The sequence below is a fragment of the Entelurus aequoreus genome, linkage group LG25, assembly GCF_033978785.1.
Source record: "Entelurus aequoreus isolate RoL-2023_Sb linkage group LG25, RoL_Eaeq_v1.1, whole genome shotgun sequence".
Classification (NCBI taxonomy): Eukaryota; Metazoa; Chordata; class Actinopteri; order Syngnathiformes; family Syngnathidae; genus Entelurus; species Entelurus aequoreus.
The window spans coordinates 22,181,989-22,204,644 of NC_084755.1; the positions used below are offsets into that span (position 1 = coordinate 22,181,989).

Consider the following 22,656-nt stretch of genomic DNA (forward strand, 5'->3'; position numbering starts at 1 on the left):
GAGTAGGAGGAAAGGAGGGAGGGCCAGTCTGCGCCTCTACACCGTGATGATGAGGACAATGAAGAATCCGGCTGATACGGGACATTTAAAGTTTGCAAGAAAGTAGGGGATGATACCACATTGGATTCACTTCCCCCCCGTCGGTCCAAGCTCACAGCAAATGTGCTGTTGCCACAAAATAGCCCCAAAAAACCGCAGAGTTGCTCAGGTGTGCGTCAATTTGAGCGCCGCTCGTGAATAATCGCGCCTTGTTGTGAGCCTTCCCCCACGCCCCCCGAGCCCTGCCGCACTGGTTCCGTCTGGCTCGCAGTCAGCTGCTGCGTGTCCCGGGATGACCTGTTGATGTCCGTTACAATGGAGACTGGCAGGGGGAGCGATTTCCCCCATCACCAAAATATTTAAAAAAGCCACATCTCGGTGCTTTTTTTTTCTTTTTCTATCTCGGATAAAAAAAAATCGACGGCCGCAGCCCGAGCTACCTCGCCCGCGTAGACTGTAAGTACACCGCCTTTGTGTCTTTTTTTTAGGGCTGTCTGAAGTGTGAGCCGTCGTGGGAATGCGTGATATTGAGGGAGTGGATGGTCCAAAAATATTTAGTTAGCTTTAGCCGTTAGCCACCTTTTACAAGGCCCGTTGCGGATTGGGGAGGAAGGTAAACGGGGGCTATGATTCCCCAGTGGCGTCGGCGTGAATTAACGCCGACAAAATGTGGTGGTTTTTTTATTTTTATTTGAGCGACATTCGTAATACCGGAAAGCAAGGGGGCTCACCGGGGTCTCGCTGCCAGCCTGCGCCGCCTCCCTCCACGTCGCCCCCGGTGCCCAGTCGAGAAGAGCCCGGCTGGTACACTGGCACCATGTACGGTCCTCGTGTGCTCCCATTTACCCGGCATCCCTTTCGGTTCTCACATCCACCATAGCATATTATTGTATTGACTTTTGGAATGCATGTGAGAACCAGGAAATGTACCAATGCAGAAAGTCAGCATTGTGTGTGCCAACTGCAGCAATGACTCCACACTTCACTTCAGACATGCTAACACCCAGGACTGTTGAAATAAGCATGCATTTTGTGGACAGAATGTCTTTTGAGTGTGCTGACCCACTTTCCCAGCATGCCTGGTTTAGGATTACAGTCATTTTTGAGTTGCATGGCATTCCTTCGTCTGTAGGTTTTAATGCAAGGAAGGACCTAAGATGATCCCTCTCTCCTCTCCAAGACTCCTCCTTGGTGCAGAAATACGCATGCAGTCACATCTCTTTCACTGTCAGAGCCAGCAAAGTGTGCAAACACCCCCCATTATCCCCAACCCGCCTACCCGGTCCTCTCAAGCCCTGTGTTCGTGTGTCTTCATGTGCAAGCGTGTGTGCTCACTGCGGCTCGCCAATCCGTAAACAAGCTGTATTGTCTGTGTGCGAGTCAGTGTGCCTTTTGTGGGTTTGTTTGAGTTTGTGTGTGCGCATCTGTGTTTTAGTATGAGGGAGAGGGAGCTGGAGGGAGACAAAGAGAGCATTTCTCTTTACCCTGGAGCTTGGCGAAGTCCCAAATGAAAGGCTTTGGATATGATGGGCCTGCTCTCACCAGCACTTGGTGGTCAGTCCCGTCAAAGTTAGCAAGATGCAGCATGACCGCTAGTCATTTCTGACAAGTGTGTTTACTGTGCACGTGCATAGATCAGTCCTGGGCAATTATTTTGACTCGGGGGCCAAATTTACAGAAGAAAATGTGTCTGGGGGCCGGTATATATATTTTTAGGAACACTAATACAAAAACTCACAATAATGTCTGATTGAATGCTGAACACGTTATGACAGACCGCCTTAAAGGCCTACTGAAACCCACTACTACCGACCACGCAGTCTGATAGTTTATATATCAATGATGAAATCTTAACATTGCAACACATGCCAATACGGCCGAGTTAGATTAGTAAAGTGTAATTTTAAATTTCCCGGGAAATATCCGGCTGAAAACGTCTCGGTATGATGACGTTTGCGCGTGACGTCACAGATTAAGAGGAAGTATTGGGACACCTTTGTGTCCCAATACAAACAGCTGTGTTTTCATCGCAAAATTCCACAATATTCTGGACATCTGTGTTGGTGAATCTTTTGCAATTTGTTTAATGGACAAGGAAGACAGCAAAGAAGAAAGCTGTAGGTGGGATCGGTGTATTAGCGGCTGGCTACAGCAACACAACCAGGAGGACTTTGAGTTGGATAGCAGACGCGCTACCGTGAGTACGCAGCTTTCTTTTAAACATTTGATCGCTTGCCCGTCTGTGCGTGCCGCTATGTGCATGTCACATACGTAACTTTGGGGAAATATATGTGCTGTATGAACTTTACGGAAGTGAACCGTACTTTGGGCTGTGGGATTGAGTGTGTTGTGCGGGTGTTTGAGTTGTATTGGCGGGTTATATGGACGGGAGGGGAGAGGTGTTTGTTATGCGCGATTAATTTGTGGCATATTAAATATAAGCCTGGTTGTGTTGTGGCTAATAGAGTACCGTAATTTCCGGACTATAAGCCGCTACTTTTTCCCCTCGTTCTGGTCCCTGCGGCTTATACAAGGGTGCGGCTTATTTACGGCCTGTTCTTCTCCGACACCGACAAAGAGGATTTCGGTGGTTTTAGTACGCAGGAGGAAGACGATGACACAATGATTAAAGACTGACTTTTCATATACCGGTAGGCTGGTTATTTTGATAACGTACAGGCGAGCACTTTGTATTACTTTGCACCGTCGTATTATTTGTACTCTGCACGAATGCTGTTCGCCATGTCAAAGATGTGAAAGTTTGATTGAATGATTGAAAGATTTATTGTTAATAAATGGGACGCTTTGCGTTCCCAAATAGTCATCTCTGTCCCGACAATCCCCTCCGTGGTAGCAGGAACCCCTATATCGGGGGTCACCAACGCGGTGCCCACGGGCACCAGGTAGCCCGTAAGGACCAGATGAGTAGCCCGCTGGCCTGTTCTAAAAATAGCTCAAATAGCAGCACTTACCAGTGAGCTGCCTCTATTTTTTAAATTGTATTTATTTACTAGCAAGCTGGTCTCGACATTTTTAATTCTAAGAGACAAAACTCAAATAGAATTTGAAAATCCAAGAAAATATTTGAAAGACTTGGTCTTCACTTGTTTGAATAAATTCATACATTTTTTTTCTTTGCTTTTTATAACTTTCAGAAAGACAATTTTAGAGAAAAAATACAACCTTAAAAATGATTTTAGGATTTTTAAACACATATACCTTTTTACCTTTTAAATTCCTTCCTCTTCTTTCCTGACAATTTAAATCAATGTTCAAGTAAATTTGTATTTTTTATTGTAAAGAATAATAAATACATTTTAATTTAATTGTTAATTTTAGCTTCTGTTTTTTCGACGAAGAATATTTGTGAAATATTTCTTCAAACTTATTACGATTAGAATTCAAAAAAATTATTCTGGCAAATCTAGAAAATCTGTAGAATCAAATTTAAATCTTATTTCAAAGTCTTTTGAATTTCTTTTAAATTTTTCGTTCTGGAAAATGTAGAAGAAATATTAATTTTTCTTTGTTAGAAATATAGCTTGGTCCAATTTGTTATATATTCTAACAACGTGTAAATTGGATTTTAACCTATTTAAAACATGTCATCAAAATTCTAAAATTAATCTTAATCAGGAAAAATTACTAATGATCTTCCATAAAATCTTTTTAAATTTTTTCAAAAAGATTCGAATTAGCTCGTTTTTCTCTTCTTTTTTTCGGTTGAATTTTGAATTTTAAAGAGTCGAAATTGAAGATAAACTATGTTTCAAAATGTAATTGTCATTTTTTTTTCGTGTTTTCTCCTCTTTTAAACTGTTCAATTAAGTGTAAATATCATTAATTATGAATAATAACACAGAGTTAAAGGTAAATTGAGCAAATTGGCTATTTCTGGCACTTTATTTAAGTGTGTATCAAACTGGTAGCCCTTCGCAATAATCAGTACCCAAGAAGTAGCTCTTGGTTTCAAAAAGGTTGGTGACCCCTGCCCTATATACTACGGTAATTACACATCAAAACCCTGCGGCTTATAGTCGGGTGCGGCTTATATATGGAGCAATCTGTATTTTCCCCTAAATTTAGCTGGTGCGGCTTATAGTCAGGTGCGGCTTATAGTCCGGAAATTACGGTATATACAGGGGGGCAAAAAAGTATTTAGTCAGCCACCCATTGACAATCAATGGGTGGCTGACTAAATACTTTTTTGCCCCACTGTATATGTCTTGTGTTTATTTACTGTTTTAGTCATTCCCATCTGAATATCAGGTCCCACCCGCCTCTCACAGCATCTTCCCTATCTGAATCGCTTCCACTGCCCTCTAATCCTTCACTTTCACTTTCCTCATCCACGAATCTTTCATCCTTGCTCAAATTAATGGGGTAATCGTCGCTTTCTCGGTCCGAATCGCTCACGCTGCTGGCGTCCATGATTGAAAACAATGTGCAGATGTAAGGAGCTCTTCAACCTGTGACGTCACGCTACTTCCGGTACAGGCAAGGCTTTTTTAATCAGCGACCAAAAGTTGCGAACTTTATCGTCGATGTTCTCTACTAAATCCTTTCAGCAAATATATGGCAATATCGCGAAATTATCAAGTATGACACATAGAATGGATCTGCTATCCCCGTTTGAATAAGAAAATCTCATTTCAGTAGGCCTTTAAAAAACGGAATGGAATTTACAATTTTCTACTGAATGAGAGCCCCAGAATGTACATGAAAATAAAGAATGTGGGATTTACAATATTAACTATGAACAATAAAACGCTGAATATTGACAACATATGAACGTCACCCCCGTCTCGATCAACATATTTTACAATCAAGTGAAACCCAACAAAAATGCAACAAACACAGCCAAATATGAATGCAAAGGGTAAAAAATAAAACCACCTACATTCTGATACATCTTATATATCACTAAGCTTTAGTACTTTGTTGTAAAAATCTCCTTCCGCGTCTGTCCCTGACACCCAGGCTGGCCGCTCTGTAAACACGCTGTGGAAATGCTCCCCACCCACTCTGCTTGGTGCCTCGTCTGAGCTGCTGTGACTTAGATTACCATAGTAACTAGTACATCATGCAAACACGCAGATTCCAACCATTGAAATACTTTGTATAGTTCAAGACTTACAGTCATTTGAAAAAATCACTGCACATCATAATGACAGCTACAGTTTCCACCTTAAAGATCTAAAAAAAATCTATTTGGGAATGTCCGACGGGCCAGATTGAAAAGCTTAACGAGCCGCATGCGGCCCCCGGGCCTTAATTTGCCCAGGTCTGGCATAGATGCTTGCATGACTTGATGCATTTGATTAATCACAACAAATAATCGTGTTAATCATGTGCTGTGTATGGGTTGCCTAAACTTTTTCTACTGAGGGCCACATACTGACAAATCAAAGGATACTAGGGTTGTACGGTATTGGTATAGTACCGCGATACTAATGAATTATATTCGGTACTGTAAAATATACCGGTCCCCCCAACCCCCGTCGTCGTCACGTCGTGTCATTGCTAGTTTACAAGCAGAGGAGCATGTTTGGCAGCGCACAATCACGGAGTACTAACAAACAGACACGGTGTGTAGACAGAAAAGGGAGAATGGATGCATTTTGGCTTAAAAACTAACTGTAAAGGTGAAATTATAACACTGAAACTCCCACTGGAAGAGGTGCTTTAAGCGGCTAAAGTCCAGTCGCTGTCGGCAGTGTTTTAGCTACTTCTAAATCACTAATCCTCGCCTCCATGGCGACAAATAAAGTATGTTTCTTACAAGTATCATCCCTGCAGGACGAGGAATAGCTAAACATGCTTCAGTACACACCGTAGCTCACCGGCGTCACAATGTAAACAAACGCCATTGGTGGATCTACTCCTGACATCCACTGTAATGATAGAAAGTACAGGAGCGTATCTAGTCGATACTACTATGATTACATCAATATTTTTTTGCATCACAAAATCTTTTTTCGTTTTGAAAACATTTATATTTTGTTTGTAAACTCAGGAAATAATTCCCTGGAAAAATGAGGACTTTGAATATGACCAATGTATGATCCTTTAACAACTTGGTATCGGATTGATACCTAAATTTGTAGTATCATTCAAAAGTAAGGTAAAGTATCCAAACAACAGAAGAATAATTTATTATTACATTCTAACATAAGTGTAGATAGAGCATGTTAAAAGAGAAAGTAGGCAGATATTAACAGTAAATGAACAAGTAGATTAATAATACATTTTGTACCGCTTGTCCTTAATAATTTTGACAAAATAATAGAATGATCAATGACACAATGTATTACTGCATATGTCAGTAAACTAATAAGGAGCCTTTGTTTGCTTACTTACTACTAAAATACAAGTTGTCTGGTATGTTCATTGTTCACTATTTTATTTAAGGACAAACTTGCAATAAGAAACATATGTTTAATGTACCCTAAGATTTTTTGTTAAAATAAGCCAATAATGCAATTTTTTATGGTCCCCTTTATTTAGAAAAGTATCGAAAAGTACCGAAAAACATTTTGGTACCGGAACAACACTGAAGGATACAGGTGCCATTTTGTTATTTTCACCTTCAACACCAGTGCAATATATATATATATATATATATATATATATATATATATATATATATATATATATATATATATATATATATATATATATATATATATATATATATATATATATATATGTATATTTTTCAAAGAACTATAAAATGCAATTTCGGTAGAAATTTCGTGTGAATGCTGGTGAGCCAAAGCCAAACTGAAATGCTAACAGTTAGCATGCTGGCCAGAAAGCGTCAAGTAATGAAAAAAACAACTCATAGGTGATACCAGCTAAATTAGCTATGAAATAAAAGTGAACGTGCTAACAGTACCAAGCTAACATGCTAACAATTAACATTAGTCCGTCCATCCATTTTGTACCGCTTGTCCCTCTTGGTGCTGGAGCCTATCCCAGCTGCATTCGGGTGGAAGGCAGCGTACACCCTGGACAAGTCGCCACCTCATCACAGGGCCAACACAAATAGACAGACAAAATTCACACTCACATTGAAATACTAAAATATACAACACTGAGGTGTATACGTGTTAAATTTGCTAAAAAAAAAAAAAGCCATCATGCTAAAATGCTAACTGTAACATGTGTCAAGTCCCAAAATATATTAATCTGAGGTACACCTGGACAAAAATGTTTTTTTTAATGCTTAGCATGCATCAAGTACTAAAATATGACTCAGGTGTATACCTACAAAATTAGCTAAAAAGAAAAGCTCCAAGCTGGTATTCGAAGGCTAATCATTGTGCGGTGATTAGCTAAGGGAAGCAAATGGCCCACAGGATGCACTTTGGACACCCCAAATATATACACAGATTAATTGCACAATTTATTTTGACTGTACATGCTCTTTTATCTTAACTGTGGATCGTTACCTTAAAGGTGGTATGGGTTGTTATATGGTCAGTGATCAGGTTAATGCATACAACAGTGCAAAGATGAGTGCAGAGACTCCAACTGGTGTGTTCGCTGGCAAATTTGACTTCAAAATACACCCTGCCTGGACATTCAATAAAACCATTATCAAAGTTTTGAGCAAATATATGTAGTGCATTCAAGTAGCCTAAACATTTTTAAAAAGGTACCTGAATGACATTCTGAAAGTAAAATTGCATTTATGTCCAAACATAAAAGGTTTTTTTTTAGGTTAATTTAAATTAAGCAATCGAGTAATAGCCTAGGATTAACCATGATTAATCCAAATTCAAAAGTGTGATTAATCTGATTTTTTTAAATTATTCAACCGACAGAGCTATTTTGAACAGAGTAATCAGTTGATTAAGTCCCTTATAAGTGCATTGCAGTGAAACATTTGTTCACTTTCGCTAAAAGGGTGCAGTGCAAGGCTGGTGTTTGCTTTTGGATGTTTGGTGTACAGTGAATAGAATCATGCTATGCGCTGTTTGCAGAGGCCACACACACGCAGAGAATAACACCACATGACCCAGTTATCTAAGGACACTGGATTTTATGGCTCATAGAAGACATAAAACAAGCTTTCATTGAGCTCTGCATGGCAATAACAGCTCCTGAGAGGCTGACGTGACGTATAGGATTAATGGAATGTAGATTAGCAACAAAATCTTAAACAAATATCATTGTTTATGGCCTGCACAAAGAGTTTTAGGTGCCCAAGGGCAACTGCTCGGTGCTAAATTTGTTGTCCAGGACTAGTCCTGGCAGTTTTATTAAAATAGTTTGGCTCGGTTTGGATGTTTTTAAGTAGCTATAACTGCCATTGCCTAAATACCTAAACATTATTCTAACCAAAGAATCAGCAGAAATGAAGGTGCTGTTTTCTAAACATGTGCTGGATGCAGCAGTGTCACCTGTATAAGAGCGGGTTAACACAAGGTAATAACCAGATAGCACTCACAGAGAGCAACTCATTGTTTGCCATGGCAGCCCGGTTTCCCAATAATCCCCATAATCCTGTTGACAGAGATTGAACACTAAAAAAAAATATTTGGTTTAATTGATTGCTTTGTACCTCAACAGGGTTCAGGGAGACGATAACTAAATATGTAAATAAACTTGGAACTCAAAACTAGGCCGCACGGAAGTTCCCCCTCACGATAAAGTCCAAAGACACCTCCAAAATTTTTCTTGCTGTCTTTTTCCTATTTTTTTTGCAATTTTGCCCATCATCCACAATCCCTATGTGAGACAAAAACACACATCTTTCTCTTTTATGTGCATTTTAAAAAAGTGAAAACCTGCTAGTACCAGGCGGCCAACAATGTAGGTATATGGCATTCATTTACACTGCCTATAAACTGCTGTAAAAAATAAACATCAACAAGTGGTAACAATACCCCATTTACTTGCATATTGGACGGCGTGGCGAAGTTGGGAGAGTGGCCGTGCCAGCAATCTGAGGGTTGCTGGTTCAATCCCCACCTTCTACCATCCTAGTCACATCCGTTGTGTCCTTGAGCAAGACACTTCACCCTTGCTCCTGATGGGCCCGGTTAGCGCCGTGCATGGCAGCTCCCGTCATCAGTGTGTGAATGTGTGTGTGTGAATGGGTGAATGTGGAAAATAGTGTCAAAGCGCTTTGAGTTCCTTTAAAAAGGTAGAAAAGCGCTATACAAGTATGACCCATTTACCATTTACCATATTAACTAAGCTATAGCGACATTGTTATTGTAATAGCTAACACAGAGGAACTACTTTTCTGGCGTCATGTCATATCGCCTTGCTCATACTGCTCCTCCGGCCAGCTAGTTGCCACTAGCTAGCTTGACCTGCTAATAACATTGGGTGGGACCCACCATAAAATGAACAAGAAGAAGGAGCTTGAGCTGCTGTATTGCCTTTGAGTTAGTAAAATTTAATGCTAGCTTATAAATCATGCATATCACCTGTATAGTAGAGGGTTGTGGCCCCAAGCAGAAAAGTTGGTCAACACTGAAAATCAACTTGCTACCAACTTGATACTATATGGCTCTCAACAAATGGAACAGGCATACGTCCATCACAGCATCGCTAGGAAGCATTTTTTAATCTAAGGAATGAGAATGTTTCTGAATTTACCAGCACAAGGAGAGCACAAGTGCTGAAAGATACAACCATCCAGTTTAGTCTGTTTACCAGTAAGAGCGCACATTGTAAATCACTTTTTTATGTTCTTATTTGAAACGTTTAGAAATGGTGCTACATGATAACGCTGCAAGGCTCTTACGGTATGCCACTGGTTAGGGCTGGTCGATATGAACGAAAAAGTATATCTCGATATATTTTTACTTAAACCCAATATTCGATATATATCTCCATATATTTTCCGGTGAAAGTACACATATAAAGATATTCATTTTTGTGTGAGATTCACTGAAATTTAACTGAATAACAACCGTACTGTAAACAGTCAGTGGCACTTTTATTAACCCAGTTAGTCAAGATGGGTATTTACAGCACAGAAATGAAACTGTTTAAGTAGCACAGAATTACATAACATAAATAAAATAGAAAAATATTCTTTCTCCGTAAAATAAATAACATAGCTGTGCAAAAAATACAAAATGTATCGAACTCAGATAAAAAATACATTTGCAGGCAGGCACTTTTTAATTCCCAGTCGACAATGTAATGGACTGTCACATGTATGGTTCTGGTCAGCGCCAAGTAAGTGACGTTACTTAATTGTGCGACTGTGATCTTCCTCACTTCGGCATACATTTTTAGCAGCATTTCTCGTGCTTGGCAACTCGAGAACAGTTTTGATTTGGGCTTACATGGTAAACAACTCAAATGAATGTTTTATCCAGACGCATACATTTGTCCAAATGTGGCCAAGTAGACGCGTTTTGGGTTTCCTGGAAGTCGTCTACATCACTAAAAGAAAAATCTAAAGAAGAGAAAACCTCTGCCATCCTCCACTAGTTTTTTAAAATATATAAATCCCCCGCTTGAATATTCCCTCTTCTCTTCTCCAACTCCCTCGTCGTCATTTGGGATGTCTGTTGTGATTTCCCTTCCTGGTTCCACGACCTGCCCTATGTTTCCTCTGATTGGCCTGACCGTAATGTTTTGCTTTAATCTTAACCGATCGTGACTCATCATAGTAAACAACCAACCAATCATGGATGTTCTTATACGTGCAAGCACATCTTGGAAGGAGGAAGGGGAGGGGTTTAGTTGCCCATGGTGTTTTGAGAGGGAGAGGGAAGCGGGGGAGAACAAGGGACACAACAAATAAGCGGTATTTGGTCATTTTAACGTGAAATAAATTATATCGATATTACGATATTTTCTTAATTCATATCTTGTTTAAAAATATATAGATATATCTTACAAACTCGCCCAGCCCTACCACTGGTGGTAGCAAACACAAACAAGCCCTAACGTTGCTGTGTTTGCACTCTGGGAAATCAATGCACCCGGGAAAGAAGTTACAGTAATGTTCAAAATGATCAAATACTGTAATAATTACATTTAATCATGAATGTGCCTGTTACTGCAATCAATACATACTTACAGCATGTATATAAAATGGTGTTGCAGGTTTTGAGATGTTCTCAATGTCATTTACAGGTGGAATGGATCGTATCCCTATTGCCTGCATTCTTAGCTGCCTCTTACAAGCAGTTTTTCGCTATTTAGAATGCAGCGAAAATGGAAATACTGTACATGAGTGTTCTTTATTCCCATAGGGATTGTGGATGATGGGCTAAATTAAAAGTGCAGTTCCCCTTTAAGGCAGTGTTCGATAACAATGATGCTCACACCAAATAGTAACATTGTGGACACAATTTGGACACGTTCACTGTAAGTTTTACTTGTCTTGCCAGCCACCTTGACAATTAGAGCTATGCGTTTTTACTTATTTTCAGAGGACACTACGGCCCAATCCCAATGTTCACCCTCACCCACTACCACTACACCCTCAAAATGAAGCCACAAGGGGTAGAGCTTTGTAATCTTCCCTAGGGAATTTGGACACCACTTGCTACGCCACTGCATAGTTTGCGTTCAGGCACGTAAGCAACTACGTAGTTACATTTGCACATACAGTACCGGTACCAAAATGTATATCAATATGTATTTCGATACTTTTCGATAATTTTCAAAATAAAAGGGGACCACAAAAATGTCATGGGTTCATTTGAACAGAAAATCTTATGATAAAACTTGTGATTAAACACATGTTTTTATTGCACTCAAATAACAATTTTAGAAGATTAGAATTCAAATTAAAAGGCATTAAACACACTAGACTTTTCTAATTGCAATCAAAGAACATTTTGCAATATTACATATTACATGTAACCTGCCGTAATCTAGAATTAGGTTAGAATAGACTAAAAAGCTTAATGATTTCCATCCATCTATTTTTTCTACCGCTCCTCCCTCTTGGGGTCGTGGGGGGCTGGAGCCTATCGTATGGTTGCCAATTTTTTTCTGTACTAGACAAATACAATCATTAGTAAATACTCAAAACAATACTATAGCTTAGGGTTGGGCGATATGGACCAAAACTGATATCCCGCTATTTTTAGGCCAACTGGCGATATACTGTATATAATGGTATTTAACATAAAACGTGCAAAGTGTTTACTTTAAACTCAACACCACATTACTGTAACTACCAGTGTTCTGAAAAATACTTTAAAAAAAAAAAGTAATTAATTATACTTACTTGCTACTTAACCAAAAAAGACATGTAATTACTAATGGAATTACTCCTTAATAAATGTAATTCATTACTAGGGAAAGTAATTATTGCGTTACTTAAAAAAAAAAAAAAAAATGTTATATGCAGTTGAGAGAAGTTTATGAGAGCAGCGTGTGTGTGCCTTTAAAAGTTGGTGTCTGTTGCCAAGCGACAGGTGAATCAAAATATATCGGTATGGTGGTATTTTGACTGCGCTAATAATTGGCAACAAGCCAACCAGCCCTCTGCGCATCTACGTATCTGTATGTGCACAGGGGGAGCTGTTAACTACAGTAAATGGTAAATGGGTTATACTTGTATAGCGCTTTTCTACCTTCAAGGTACTCAAAGCGCTTTGACACTATTTCCACATTCACCCATTCACACACACATTCACACACTGATGGCGGGAGCTGCCCTAACTACGACCCATCAGGAGCAAGGGTGAAGTGTCTTACTCAAGGACACAACGGACGTCATTACCTGTAACTTTTTAAACTCCTTGTGCAGATCTGAATGCCTGTTATTTAAATATGTACTTAGGTTTGAAACAAAGGTGGTAATAGTGTATTGCCACCTTTGGCAAAGAATGTTTTAAATTAGCACTAGCAGCGTGGCGCTTCTGTATTTTAAGCGTCACCTTTATCGGTAGTTTTGAAGCCCAAATAGCTCCATACGGCGCTTCACAGCCCTCTTTATTAACCGGTAGAATTGCTGCGTTTTTGCCGTTTTTCCACTTCATGCTGTTTTTACTTGTATGCGCTGTGTGTGCGCGCGTTGGCACACTCATGCAACGTCACCGCCGCACGGCAGCATATGTGGATGAAAAAAAAGAAACAATGTTTTTCAAAAGCATTAGTACCTTTTTTAATTAATTGGTACCGAAGTACTTAGTAGCGGTGTACCGTACAACCCTAGTCCCACCATGACACAACAAACCTGGCAGCAACGAGCCGATTATTACAAATTAGAATGCAAAAAGAAAAAAATGCATATGTGTTCTTTGTCTCACATAAGGATTGTGAATGATAGGCACAATTCTAAAAAAGTGCAGTTCCCTTTTAAGGTTACATGAACACCCAAACATTGATAACAAACAAAACAATAATAATCACAAGTTGAAATTAAAGCATTTTAGACCACAACTATCACAAAAAAGGCGTCGAGATCCTGGAGGTAAAACCCAACAGTGACTCCATAGCACACATGGTTGCAACTCAGCAACAATTAGGGTTCTTTGCTACCATGCTTTATTGCCTCACTCTTGACAGTACTTGAAAGCACAACAAAGAAACAATGTGTCCTTAACTTTTATCTTGATAACTAATCTGTCTTATACCTTAAGAAGTAGTAAGTAAATAGCATAAAGGGAAAGTAGATCAGACTTCAATCTTCAAGTTCGACGACTTTGGGCTACCTATTCACTAAAGCCTTTTGACTGCTGAATCGACTGATCTGATCTGAGCACATCAAGGAATTTAACATCTGGACATTAAACTTAGTGGTAAAATGAAGCCTAATGCCAATGTCATGCGTGCAATACTGGGCTAAATGTTTATTTCTTTGCATTTTTAAAATATTTTTTACCTCTTTCCTCCCCTCCCATCAGAGCCTTTGGTGGTGTGCGTTGGCGCACCATGGCCCAGACCCTCCAGATGGCGATCCCAAACTTTGGCAACAACGTTTTAGAATGTCTGAATGAGCAGCGGCTGCAGGGGCTCTACTGTGACGTCTCAGTGGTGGTAAAGGGGCATGCCTTTAAGGTAAGATCCTCGCCATTGTGTGGGAATGATTGTTGATTACAGGAATTGTATCATGAAAAAATTGATGTGAAATAGAGCACATTTCTTGGCTTAAACCATTGTCCTTTCAGTGTCAATTAGTTTGTGGTGTGAAAAAGAATGTGACATCAACACTGATCCAAGTACACTACGGCACACCTGGCGTTGGCACCGTCTTTGTGTTTGAAACGACACTAATACAAAATTGGCAAATAGGAACATTTAGAAAGCCTGGGCTAGCTGGCAAAGTTAGCATGTCAGCATTAGTTTAGCTATGTTTACATAAGCTAAACGGATCGTACGTCTCAACAGTAATATGTAGTTCCTTTACTTTGTTTTTTGTGGCACGCTTGTCCTTGTGAAAAGGTTTGGTCACGGCGGTTTTGGTTTATTTGGAACATGCATAACATGTTACATTGCTGTCTCACTACACGCTCTGACTAACACACAACAAGCGCGCGTTAAATGCGACAAGTCAGAGCCAGGGAAATTCAAAGGTAGCGTTCTCAAACTGCAAGTACTGGCAGTACGTTTCGCTCATTGAAATTAAAGGCAAGAATGTTTATGTAACATGCAAGCTATGTCCAGGAAAAAAGCGTTTATCCACGTCTGCCTCAAGCAACTCGAATCACACCTCACCTCAACACATGGAAACATGACACTTGTTGCTACCGCTAACCCAGTGCTTCTCAAATATTTTCTGTCATGCACACCCTAGGAAGAATAAAATATTTTGCACCCCCCAACTCTCCACTTTGACTATAAATAGTATAATTTGTCTATACAATTTTTATAACTATACCTCAGCATAACATTGTAAGCTTGTTAAGACTAAAGGAAACAACACACCGGTCTTTCCTCGTCCACCTTCGTGGTTGCAGTGAATCAAAGTGCTACACACGCTTCCGTCATATTCTGGAATGGTAAACAAAAGCATGTATCCAGAGGTCACACGCACCCCCCTAGTATTGCACCACACCTCCCCAGGGTGGCACGCCCCACTATTTGAGAAGGACTGCGCTGACCCAACTCCATGCCCAAATGCAGCCATTTATATAATCAAATTAGTTGTCACATTTTGGAATTTGGATTAATCATGATTAATCACAGGTGATTACTCACTTGCATAATTTAAATTAGCTTAAGAAAATACTTATTTTGTACACAAATTCAATTTTATTGTCATAATGTCATCCAGGAATGTTTTACTTAATTGCATGTCATTTATTTTCCCAAAACTTCTTAACAGTTTTATCTAAAGTTCTTTTGGTATACAGGTGCAGACAATTGCACTACTTAAAAGGCCAAATGTCCCTTTGTCTTTTAACCTAAATTTACATTTTTGAATACCATATTGGGTTTTGTACCGTATTTTTCAGATTATAAATCGCAGTTTTTTTCATGGTTTGGCCGTGGGTGCGACATATACTCCGGAGCGACTTGAGTGAAATTAACACATTACCGTAAAATATCAAAAAATATTATTTATCTCATTCGCGTAAGAGACAAAGCAAATGGCAGCAATCGTCACACACACGTCAGCAATTGTCACTCACACGTCAACCAATAAGAATTCGGCGGGGGAGGGTCATGGCAGAAGTGCATTGTGGGTCATGGGATGCTAACTGCTATATGCTACTGCCGTAGCTATTAAAATGGATCACATCAACATTGGCGGAAACTTATAAAAACTGAGAAGGACTGAACAAAAATGGCACCGAAAAGGAAATCATATACTGCAGATTACAAGCTGGATGTAGTGAAATATGCAGCAGAGAACGGCAATCGAGCAGCAGAAAAAAAGGACATACCAGAGGCGACACCGGGGAGGAAGATTTAATCGGATTTAGCGATCGGGACAGATTGTTTGGTAAACGTATAGCATGTTCTATATGTTATAGTTATATGAATGACTCTTGCCATGATGTGTTGCGTTAACATACCAGGCACGTTCTCAGTTGGTTATTTGTGCATCATATAACGTACATTTATTCAGCCTGTTGTTCACTATTCTTTATTTATTTAAAATTGCCTTTCAAATGTCTATTCTTGGTGTTGGATTTTATCAAATAAATTTCCCCCAAAAATGCGATTTATACTCCAGTGCGACGTATATATGTTTTTTTCCTTCTTTACTGTGCATTTTCGGCAGGTGCGACGTATACTCTGGAGCGACTTATAGTCCGAAAAATACGGTACTTTCAATATTTAATGTTGTCACTTTATGGATTTTTTTTTTTGTACATTTTTATTTCTATGCACACAGTATGGCACATTGCAATCTACTGGGTTCGGATAAATACCAAATGTTCTAAAATACTGTATATAGTGTTTTCGTTTTTAAATCCATCCATCCATCCATTTTCTACCGCTTGTCCTGTTAGGGGTCAGTTAATATAATCATCTTTGAAGTTAAAGATGTTATTCAAAGTAATGGCATATAAAATAACTAAATGAAAAATAACGTCGGATGGACTTTGCTGACTTATTACTCTTACAATGAGGTAACTGAGTTACTAACTTCACTACTTTTTGGGAGAAGTACTTTGTAACTGTAATTAATTAAATTTTTAGGGTAAGAAGACCAAATCTGGTAATCACATTTACCCATTCTCACACACTTATGGCGGAAGCTGCCATGTAAAGCGCTGACCACGACCCATCAGGGGTTTGGGATCTTGCTCAGGGACACTTTGACCTTTCCAGGCCATGGTCGAACCTGTAACCTTCCGGTTACAAGACGGCCACTCTAACCAGATATTAAGGGGGCTACTTGCAACATTTACACAGATGCCTAGTTAGCGCTAACTTTGTATTTTAGGCGTTATATCCTGCACTCTTACGACTTTTTGGACATAATGACATAACTACGTACATACAGTATGTAACACATGCAAGCACATTAGCTTTGGGTGTTGTTAGCTAATGATACCAATTTTGATAATTAGCATTAGCTGTCATTGAATGTATTTCTCTCAACAACAGTATGACTGCAAATTGTTTGTTACTTCTCTTGGACTGCTTTTGTATGCATGCATGCCCTCACTGCGCATACTGGTGTTGACGAGACAGGGTGAGTGACCGCCTAAACACCAAGCATATTTTTGGGCCGGGAAAAATGTTCATTACATAAACCTAGTAGTTGTGAAAAATATAAACCGTTATATTCTGTTAAACCACTAATGGTAACCTAATCTAGCCAATGGTGTTCTTGTTATATTTTTTGGTTTGAAAAATGTATCGTGTGAGGAAGTTGCAAACAGCCACTTTAAAAATGTGTAATAATACTAATCAGGGATGCATGATAATTATCGGCCCAATATTATTAATTATGACTTCCTCACACCGATTAATCAAAAACATCAGGGTTTCCGTTGGTCATTAAAACACATTAAAATGTGTTAACGGGGAACTACGCTTTAAACATTTGTTTGCCTATCATTCACAAACCTTATGTAAGACCTGAACACGTATATTTTTTTTAATGCATTCTAATTCATAAAATACCGTACGAAGTACGAGGTGGCTAACAATGCAGCTAATAGGAACACTTAATTGCGCCCACAAAGCTCTCTAAACGGCTCAACGGTAGCAATTTTTGGTGATTTTGTATATTGTTAATTTGTTCAATAATAAAATCACACTTTTAAAATAAACATTTAACAGTGAGCTGATAATGATTACTGTGCTGTCCAGTTGTTATATCTTGATTTCCTACACTTCTGAGTAGAGGTGGGGGAAAATAATAATTTTTTAGATGGACATGGATGATTATAAAATTGATTAGTAAACATCAAGAATTGATAATTAATTTAATGTAAATAAAGTTCTAAAATTTGGCTGACTGCAGCGAGCCACTTCCCCGAGAGATCCGACCAGCTCCTTTACTATCAGGCGCTTATGTTCCAGTTTTGCACACATTTCCATTAATTAATAAATGTGGGAATTATTTTAAACGGTTTCTGTTTACAAATGCACTGTTTTTTTAAGTTGCAAGTAATAAAAACGTACTTAGTTAAACGAAAATAAATCTAAAACTGCATCAAATATACATAAATTAAAGATGCACAATAATAAATGTTTAATCTAAGCGTAAATCATGAATCGTCATCGAATCGTGAGGTGCCCAGCCCAAAGATTCCCGCCTTTACTCCTGAGTCTCATTTGCAAGTGTTATAAGGTAGACTTTGCATGCATTTAGATGGCAGTAGTTTATAAGCTACTCACTTTTAAACTTGTTTAGTTTGTTTTAACACTATAAAAAAAGACGTCCCGAATAAACAAGGGAATAAATTGAGCATGTATGACAACATGCCAACTGCATGAATTCGAAACCAAAGATCATCTGTTTATCTCTATATTTTACTATTTAGGATCAAACTGGATTACATTGAAGTCAAACTGTTTTCTCACCGCAACTGATAAATCCAAATATCGGTATGGCAAATTGTTGCAAAATTTAAAGGAGAACTGCAATTTTTTTGCAAGTTTGCCTATCGTTCACACAATCAATATGAGGGACAAGAAGACAAAAGGTTTTGGGATTTTTTGCTTTTTAACATACAAATCGGCTCATTCTGGGTGGCCAGCAATGCAGCTATTGGGAGCAATCAATTCTACCTCTAAATCATTTTAAAAATGCATTCAAAAACTGTCAACAATACTTAATTTACGTTCCGTAATCTGTATAATAACCAAACTGTAGAGACATTGTTATTGTAAAAGCAAACACTGAGGAACTCTTTTTCTAGCACAGTAACACATCGCCATTCTACAATATTAGCCCTACAGCAAGAGAAAACTAGCTTCTGCGAGAACATGAAACACGTTTGAGTTTGTAATGCACAACACTGCAATATGACACCAATTTGTAGTGACTGAAAAACATGAACAATCATATTACAGTGTTTGTAAAGACAGTGATGTACACTTGTGTCATAACTGAAAGCAACATGAACACTTAACTGACCACTAAACGGAGTTGCTTGAATTTACTTTATTGCAATCACAGTCAATCTTGACTGCATTTAGGACCAAGACCACGGCCGCCTTAATGCACGCGCTTACCTCCCAATTAGGGGCCCCCAATTTTGACGGTAGAATGCAATTATTGGTGTTCACGGCACAGCTCTGCTTCGTGTAGCGATTGTGTACGCTCTCTCTCAAAAGCAATGTTTTGTCCTACTGCTCAGAGCCGGCCTCGAACCCAGCACGCTCGCCTCTCACACCCGCGAGAAGAGAGCGTGCTGACGACTGAGCTTAAAAGCATGTATTCATGAACACTATTATGTTTAAATGGATGACATTGTTGCTGTTCTGTTGAGTAAATCATTATTCTATTTTTCAAACTGTGTTTTCAGGGTGGGGGTGTTGAGGTTTGGGGCCCCCCCCAAAAAAAAAAATCCTTCAGCCACGCCCCCCCCCCCCTCGCCCCCCCCCCTATGTTTAAGGCGCCCCTGACAAAGACATACAAATGCTAAACATTTATTTTTGTTTTGTTATGTTTCTACTTAATAGATTTGAGCTACTCGAGAGACATGAGATGCCATCTTCTAGTTGACAGCTGGGTTGCACTAAAACAGTGTCATTGTTTTTGCACTATTGCTGTTTGCAGCATCGCCGTATACTCATCACGAGCCATGTTGCATCGTAAGGTACCCTGAGATCCGCAGCCCTAACTGATATATAGAATTATGTATTTTTCATTGTTTAAAATTAGCTCTCTATGCTTTGTTTTTGTTTACTTTCAATTTCCTTGGAGCCTGTGCAGGCAGCAAACTCGTTGGGTCTCACCTTAATTGCGTCCCCAGCGAGTTGTTACCGCGGTGTGGAATCCATTATGTGGTTCCATTGCTTCTAGACCTACACAACAAAAAAACACTGTCCATCAGAGCTGGAGCCTATCCCAGCTGAGTTTTAATAAGAACACTATATCACTTGTATTCCACTTGCTCTACAAAGTTGAGTTCAGTTATCGACTATTCTTTGCAAGTATTCTCACTAGAAGGTGACGTTATTGAGTTGTTACTAGGGATGATACTCGAAACCGGTTTTCCCGGTTGTTCGATAAGAAAAGAACCGAGTCCTCGGACTCGAATCCCTTTTTGAGAACCGGTACCCGTTATCGAGACCACTATAATAGAGTTGGTTCTTTATTCGAATCCGTGGGAACGAATCCCGTCCCGAAAAGAAATGCCCCTTGAGACATTACAAGAAATGACGTCACGTAGCTCAGTCATTAGGCGCAGATAGCGAAAGCAGGAAAAACAATGGACTGGAAAAAGCGCTCCAAGGTGTAATAAAGTTCAAAACAAAAGGTATAATCCAATGAATAACTTTACTGAGAGATTTGAGCAGGGTACAAACACATGACGAACACTTTTACGACCAACCGGAAACATAGCAACCAGGCTAGCAACGCACCTCCTTTACGGCAGCTGTCGCAACGTTCTTAAAGCAACCGCAGCACATTCATATATATACAACACATCTCCCTTTTTTAACTTTTGTTTTTCTTTCCTTGTAAACAAAACAAAATCACACTGTATATGTGTTGTCTGTCTAATTATAAATAATGCAGACGAGGCGTGTTGGCTGAGTTCTTGACGTTTACTTTCATAGCGTGCTCATAACCTCATTCTTAGCTGCCGGGTGACGTCATGCAACAACACTTTTCAGGGCTACCGCGCATGCTCGTCACTCCTGTTGCATGCTGGGTAGTGTAGTTGTTATATTCCCTAGCTCATAACATCACATCTTTCCCCCTATAAAGAAATAATGTTAACTCAATAAAGTGTATTTCTTTTTTTAGCTTTAACTTTTCATTTTTTAGCATTGTAACCACATTTGCAAACAACTTTTCTCTTCATAGAATTTTCTTTCAATAAAGAAATAAAGTGCAAAAATGTCAAAGCATCATAACAAACAGTTATGTCAAATAGCAGCAGAAGTGCGCTTTTTGGAGAGCTGTATTGATTTAAGTTTTGTGCCCAAGGGACTGATTTTATTTAACATTATATTATTATTTATACACCTGTAGTGATCGCAGAGACAGGTTGTTTTTGTGTTACTGTATATATTTGTTTTTCTGAAAAATCCCACTTAATATACTTTGGGTAACAACAATCAATATTTATTTATTTTATTTTATTTTTTTAGGGGGGTAACAGTCAATATTTATTTATTTATTAGATTTTATTATTTTCTTATACAATAAAAGTGAGCTTTTGTTAAACCAAATATTGTGTGTTTTTTTCCATATACAACAACCTATCTGATCTCGATAAGAGAATCGATAAGGAATCGGTTCGATAAGAGGATTCAATAATAGGCTCAAACTTGATAATTTCTTATCAAACATCATCCCTAGTTGTTACTGTGTAGAAGTTGCAAATATTGTGTTTTTATAAGTCTAATCTTTTTTTTTTTTGTTAAAGGCCCATCGTGCTGTGTTGGCTGCGAGCAGTTCTTACTTCCGGGACCTTTTCAGCAACAGCGGAGGCTGCAGTGGCAACGAGGGCAGCCCAGCAGTGGTGGAGCTCCCGCCGGCGGTGCAGCCTCAGAGCTTCCAGCAGATTTTGGCTTTCTGCTACACGGGTCGTCTGAGCATGACTGTGGGGGACCAGTTCCTCCTCATGTATACTGCTGGATTCCTGCAGATCCAACAGATTATGGAAAAAGGCACTGAATTCTTCCTAAAGGTAAAAACAAAAGTATTTTACTTGCAAATCTATCTGAATCATGTCTGGCCAATCGCTGAAGCGAAAATATAATATTTCTATGAAGCAGTGATTCTGAAACTGGTACGCCAAAGATTTGATTAATTATTTTCATACATTGTTTTATATTCCTATATTCAAAGACAGGGTTACTGTTCAAAATGTGTGTAATTTTACAGTGCCCAAAATATTAAATATACTCCTCTACCTTGTTTTTAATGAATATTTGGGCCTACTATGCTACTGCATTTTAATGTTGGTCATTATGGTGGTACTTGGAGAGCCCAGTGTTTTCTGAGATGTTACTTGGTAAAAAAAAATGATCTAAAGTATAACAACTAATGCTCTAAAGTATTCTCAAAGTATGCACAGTTTTATTGCTGCCTTTTGGATCCTCTGACCTTTTGTAGTTTATAAAGCATTTATCTATGAGTGCCTTTTGTATTTATGTGCATGCAAGCAGGATGTAAATGAGAGAAAGCACTGTGCTAATACACAACTTAATCTGTTTATTAATTGTCTAATTACAACACCCCGTGTTTGACCGTTTACGCACACTCAGGAGCTGTAATAAAACTTCTCCCTCGGTGGAAGATAACTAGAAAAGACGCTCAAGAGAGCAAGTGGAAATATTGTGGTCTGCGTATCAACACAGCAGATTTTACAACAATTACATTGACATATTTACAAGCTTACAGTGGTACCTCAAAGAGTGTTTTGAGACAAGAGCTGTCTCTCGGCTAATTGTTATATTTCAAGTTACAAACAAACATTTTTGTTACAAGCATGCCCGCCATTAGTAAGCGTAGCGAAAGTCACAGTGAACCCCAAAACATCTGATCTTACTCGCCAGCATTAGCTTATAATTCAATTTTGACATAACTTT

The 22,656-nt window shown here is 38.9% G+C and overlaps 1 protein-coding gene across 3 annotated transcripts in view; it reads left to right on the forward strand.

The window, feature by feature from the left end:
- nacc1a (nucleus accumbens associated 1, BEN and BTB (POZ) domain containing a) overlaps positions 1-22,656 on the forward strand; it is a 34,535-nt gene continuing 11,879 nt past the window's right edge. Inside the window, exons 1-3 of one of the 3 annotated variants that reach the window (XM_062036812.1) lie at positions 1-495; positions 13,881-14,034; positions 21,489-21,752. In XM_062036812.1, coding sequence (XP_061892796.1) covers positions 13,909-14,034; positions 21,489-21,752 — 390 coding nt within the window. In that variant the 5' untranslated portion in view covers positions 1-495; positions 13,881-13,908. Of the gene's footprint in view, positions 496-13,538; positions 13,776-13,880; positions 14,035-21,488; positions 21,753-22,656 lie in introns of those variants that run through there. The other 2 variants (XM_062036810.1, XM_062036811.1) reach the window with 2 other exon arrangements.